The sequence below is a fragment of the Phaseolus vulgaris genome, chromosome 7 (genome assembly GCF_000499845.2).
Source record: "Phaseolus vulgaris cultivar G19833 chromosome 7, P. vulgaris v2.0, whole genome shotgun sequence".
NCBI classification, from domain to species: Eukaryota; Viridiplantae; Streptophyta; class Magnoliopsida; order Fabales; family Fabaceae; genus Phaseolus; species Phaseolus vulgaris.
The window spans coordinates 3,163,652-3,169,782 of record NC_023753.2 but is presented as its reverse complement, the minus strand read 5'-3'; the positions used below and the strand labels follow the sequence as shown (position 1 = coordinate 3,169,782).

General features: G+C 30.8%; 1 protein-coding gene across 1 annotated transcript; it reads right to left on the bottom strand.

Annotated features, from left to right (window-relative positions):
* Window positions 1–369: 369 nt before the first annotated feature.
* Window positions 370–2,150, bottom strand: LOC137828355 (DNA damage-repair/toleration protein DRT100). Its single transcript, XM_068634886.1, has one exon. It carries the CDS (start codon window positions 1,698–1,700, stop codon window positions 501–503), a length of 1,200 nt encoding a protein of 399 aa, XP_068490987.1. The 5' UTR covers window positions 1,701–2,150; the 3' UTR covers window positions 370–500.
* Window positions 2,151–6,131: the final 3,981 nt, after the last annotated feature.

Here is a 6,131-nt window from a genome sequence, read left to right as displayed (position 1 = left end):
TTTTAAATAATGAGACTCGAGAGATCGAAATCCTAGCTACTAGGAACATTCCTTACCGACTCATGTCAAGAGTGTACAATTTGAATAAAATAAAATGATATTAAATTAAGAAAATAATTTAAAATATAGTTTGAGAGTGCATTATATATATGACTTTTCTTCAACTCCAAATTATGGTGGACGCTGTTGGACCCATCACAAACTTCATATCTAAACCTTTTCAACCAAATCAACACACAACGCACATGTCTTCTCTTTTGTGTGGCATAGCTGTAATCTAATTATTTAAAAATTCAAAATGTCAACGTCATCTTCGGAAGAACAAGGAAAATATAAACAGTATTAGATTGCCATTGTCACACTGTATACTTTCTTGGACTATCATCTTTATTCAGATAGTAACGCACTTCTACAAAAAAACTTTTTTTTAACAAAAGGGTACAAACCTATCTGTTTATATTTTTTTTTTTATTTTTTATTTTATTTTAACCGACAACAGATTACGGTGTTGGTGTTGATGTTGGTCTACCACCATAGCCTCGCTTGCAAACGGAGATTGCTTTCTGTGGGGGCGAGCACAGCGGCGACGACCTGGGACACGCCTGCAGACAATTGTCCCCCAGGCTCCCGGAAACCGTCGTGCCGGCGGCGACAAGACCTGCCGGCGGATTTCCGCTGAGGAAGTTTCCGTCGAGGAAGAGCCGCCTTAAGGACTTGATGTGGCCGTACTCCAGAGGGATCGCGCCACGTAGCGCGTTGTGGCGAATGGAGAGGGACGACAGCGCGGGAAACGAGGCGAGATTCGCGGGCGCGTAGCCTCGGATTCTGTTAAACCCGAGGTCGAGCGCGACGAGGTTGCTGCGGCTGCCGGTTCCCCCGTCGGCCGCGCGTGACCCCGAGATCTGCACCGCCGTGAAGGTGTTGTTGGACAGGTTTACTTGCTGCAGCGACGGTAAAGAGAAGAGCCACGATTCTACCGTGCCGGAGAGCTTGTTATCGCTTAGCTCCACCACTTCTAACTGGTTCATCCCTTCAAAGCTCTGTTTTTGGAGAGGCCCATATAGGTAATTGGCCTTGATCGCGAGTTCGAGCAAGTTGGGTGGGAGTTTGGGGATTGAACCGGTTAGTTTGTTGAAGCTGAGATCGAGTCTGCGGAGTTTGGTGAGGGAGTTCATGGAGTTTAGCAGATACCCATAAAGAGAATTGTGTGAAAGGTCGAGAGATTGGAGCGATTTGAGGGTGGTTATGGAGGGAGGGATTGGGCCGGAGAAGAAATTGGATCGGAGGGTTAAGGTTTGGAGGTTGTAGAGAGAGGAGATTGAAGAGGGGATTGAGCCGAAGAAGCTGTTATCGGAGAGGTCAAGTGTGGTGAGTTGTGAGAGTCGAGAGATTAGTGGGGTGAGTGTGCCGGAGTAGCCTGCTGGGTCGAGAGTGATTTGGCTGATTCTTCTGGAGTCAGCGGTGCAGGTGAAGCCGCAGATGAAGCTGGTGCGGCGAGGGAGTGAGCATGGGTCGGTGGTGAAGTTCCATGAGGCGAGGCAAGAGGAGGATGCGATGGAGGAGGGTTTGATCGAGTCCTTGAAGGCTTTGAGTGCTGCAACGTCTAAGGGTGAGGTGAGGGCTTGGACTAGGATGGTGCTGTGGAAGAGGACGAGAGAGAGGGAAATGATGGTGAGGTAGAGGAAAGTGAAGGTTTGCATATTTGTGGGAGTTGGATTTAGTGTTACGGTTTCTGACAAAGTGATGCTAAAGATGGGTTGGTTTGTTGTTAATTTCTGAGGTGTTGTGTTGTGTTGTGCTGTGGTGGGGTTGGAGTGAGGATGGTCTTTGAATGATTGGTGAAATTTAGGAGGGAAGGGCCACGCTTGAGGTACAGCGTCTGATATTTTCAGGGCTAAAATAAAATCAAAGTAGACGGTGATGCTAGCTAGCTAGCTGCAGATGGGAATGGAAGGAACACTGAGAGAGGAGAAAGGTGTGCTATCTTCCACAACCAGAGGTTTAAGAGTATATATATATATGAAGAAGACAAACTATGTATCAACAAGAGAAATGATTATTCTTTCATTAACATTATCTATTCAAGAACTCTTTTATAACAATGACATGTAAGTCAATTACTACTGTTATGATAAGTAATTAAGTACATAATTTTCAACTGCTTGTCTAATTAATATTGATTAATATTTTAGGGTTTATTAATAAATATTTATGATCACACAAGATAAATTAGTACATATTTAATATTTTCATTTTAGCATCCCAAAAATGAATACCATACTAGACTAGAAATTCATTAATGTTTTTTTTTGGGATGGCGTATGACAGAAATTAGTGATAAATGTATGATTTGTTCATGTTTAATAAAGAGGTTTGACAGTGATTTGAGAAGATGAAAAGTGGGGAAGTAGTGAAAGTTGACCCCACCACATCCATCAAAAAATGAGGTGAGATTAAGTATTTTTTTGGAACAATTATAATCAATTAAATTTAGTGTTGTAATCAGTTAGAGTTTGGATGTAACAAATTACGTCTTTGATATGTAATCGTATTGGATATAATCGAATAAGGTATGAAAAATAATACATTATGGTTGTTAGATTTAAGGTTGTAATCAATTTATTGTTAGATTTAAGGTTGTAATCAATTATATCCTCCTATCTAATCAATTAAATTCAGTGTTGTAATCAGGGTTTGGATGTAACAAATTATATCTTCATATGTAATCGATTAAGGTATTGGATATAATCAAATAAGGTATGAAAAATAATATATTATGATCTTTTGCATAGTCCATGTTCTTAATTTAGTTTAAATTAATTTGATGGTAAATTATAGAGAAATAAAGTTGGCTTTCAAATAATAAAAATATAACATTTTAATTTGTTCTAAATTACATGTATTTTTTCTGAAATGTTTAGTAAAATATTATTTTTAAATTTGTTATAACATTAACTAGATATTATTTTTTATTTATTATCTTTGATGTAATTTAGACTCTTTTTTTGTTGAATTTAGAAAGAAAAAGGTGTATTTTTTTAAATATATGTGTGACAATTTGAATTGATTTTTTCATTTTATTTAACTGGTATGTTCAAAATTTAATCAAACCTTAATTCTTATTTTATTATTTACACCGTATTATTTGACGTATATATATATTAAAGATGAAAAAAATTATAGATATTTTATCGTAAACAAGTTTATTAAAACAAAAGAATTTCATATGAATAAAATAAAATGTCAAACACATGGAAAAAAAATTATTAAAAAAATACAAAAATATGGAAGATTAGACCAAAACTCATATGTTAACAAAAATGATACATAAGTAGACTATACCCAATACCTATTAATAAGGAATTCTAAGAACAGACTAGATGGAAGCCTATTATACTAATGAAAGGATTCAAATAAATTCTAAATTAGCCAACTTATCAGCACACTCATTCGCTTAACAAAAAAATATGAGTAACTCTAAACCTGATTTTTCCACAATAATTAAGACAAGTATTTCATTGATTACGAAGCATCCAAGGAACATTTGTCCTGACAGTAAACACAATACAAACCAAGGCAGAGTCACATTCCAGCCAGACATTAGTAATCAAATATATCATTGAAAAACAATCAACTTTACCAGTACGAGTGTTAAATACCAAAAAACTTGAGCACATTGAAATCAAACATATCATTCTTCATTGAAGATGACAAATGATTGTTGTTACTTGAACTGTCAGACTAGTTGAGATGTCAAGTAGCATAGTGATGTTGAAAGCTTTTTATAAAAAAAAATGTCAAACAACAACTAAGTGTGTATAAAAAAATAACAAAATATGAAAAACAATAAAATTATAAACGTCACTATATCATTAAACTAAATAAAATATAACCAAATTGTTCTCATATAAATAAAATAAAGAAATCCTAAAACAGTAATTAATATCATATAGAAAAAAAATCAAATAGAAAAGTCACTAAAGAAAAAATAAACACAAAATTTGTAAATGTTACTATGTTATTATATCAATTCAAACTGTGACTGGATTTAAAAAGAATCATAAACAAATCTTAAATAACAACTAATTTTGTATTACAAATTAAAATCAACAAAAAAATTAATAATTCAAATAGTAACTGAATTTTATTAAAAAATAAGAAAAAAACCCTTAAACAAATAATGTTGTACAATGTTATTTTTTTCTCTACCCTACATCAATATAGAAAATCATCAAAATACAACTAATTTTAAAGATCAAAATAATTAGTTAATTAAAGAATCTTTTAGAAAATACAAAAAAATCTTAGTATCTAAAATAGTTTTTATTATTAATAAAAAATTATAAAGTATAGTTTTTAAATTAGTATCTAACCATTAGCTACCAAGATTTTATATTCTAAATTGTAAGAACTAATTGAAGGAAATAAGAAAAGACAAAAGATTATAATAACTGATTGAACGTAATTGCACAAAATTGCAAAACTGATCTTATTCAATCATATATATAATAAAATTACAATTACTGAAACTATAAAATAAGAATACTAACAGGCCTGGAAACTGACAATTAATGCAATATAACAGTAAAATAGTTTAAGGATAATAAAATCAGAATTAATAATACTAAAATCAGAATTAATAACCAACATAAATTAGTCTATAAAAGACTAATTGAAACCAATTTAAAATCTAAAACTTTAGTAGCTAATTTAGATACTAATATAAAAATTATTTTATAATTTTTTTTAATAATAAAAATTACTTTAAATACTAATAAATTTTTAATCTTTAAAATAATATATAATTTAGTTAATATAGTGACTAATTATTTTTATCTCTAAATTTAGTTGCTATTGTAATGTTTGTTCACTTCACATAATGTACAAAACTTTTGATAATATTTTTTTTCTTCAATTGATTGTTTTAAGCAATAACAACCAATACCAAGTTTTATTAATAAATATTGTTCATAATTTTAATTAAAATTATACAAATATTTTACATATGAAATTTTCGTAAATCAATTAAAACAATAAAATTGTATTATTAAAATTGTAATATTGATTGTGTGCTTTTTTTTCAATTTTCTATCTAAATATATAAATACATGTGTTAACATTTATCTTTCATATATTAACATTTATCTTTATTTAAATTCAGATCATTAATAATTTTAAGTATTTAGGAAAATGAATAAATAACACAATTTTTTTAATAAAAAGTTACAATATCATCTACAATTTTTCACTCAAATCCACACACTTTTCATACATCCAAACAACTAAATTTTCCAATCACTTTTCTCTCTTTTCCTTCCTTTTCCACTCACACCTTTTCAAAACAAATCCTAAATATCTATACAAAGTTTACCATTGTTGCAAACAAACACATGTAAGGATAAACTATTTAAGTAATATTCTAACATACGAAAAAATATATAAAAAATATGATATATGTAAACATACGAGATTCATTTTCATTCTAATACCAATATACAACAATATGATATCGTGTATGTGTAATGAAATCTTTTATCAGTTTCTCACCACATAATATTTTAATCTATGTAACTTAGATAATCAGTAAAGCTATAGAATCTCTCTTAAAAGATATGTATTAATACTTAATACACAATCAAGCAATAACTCACACATTATCGCAAATGTATGACCTCAATTTCATTTAAATTTCATCATTCACATTAAAGATATTCAACAAACAAACATCAATTAGCGTCTTCCAGAAGATTTGTATTAAATAGGCTATACCATAGACTAACATATAATTCAATACCCAAGATTTAGATTTATAAGCGAATCTAAGAGAATGATTAGGGTAAGTTTAAGACATCTAATATCATGTGTCTACAGCGAGTCATAATGTGTAATGAACTCCCTCGTCGGCTTCTCAGCACTTGATATCTTAATCTACATGACTTAGATCATCAATAAAGATAAATGATCTTTGTTAAAACATAAATGTCAATACTTAATACATAATAAAACACGGACCCACATTATTCAAAATCTATAACCTCATCATTCTCAATGTGAATACAAATGTTAACCATCTTTATACAATCAAAATATATTTATGATTTTAAAATGCTCAATTATTTAACTACTCATAA

Bases quoted from the DNA above. Each gene is read 5' to 3' on its own strand.
- LOC137828355 (XM_068634886.1), bottom strand. From the start codon at position 1,700: ATGCAAACCTTCACTTTCCTCTACCTCACCATCATTTCCCTCTCTCTC.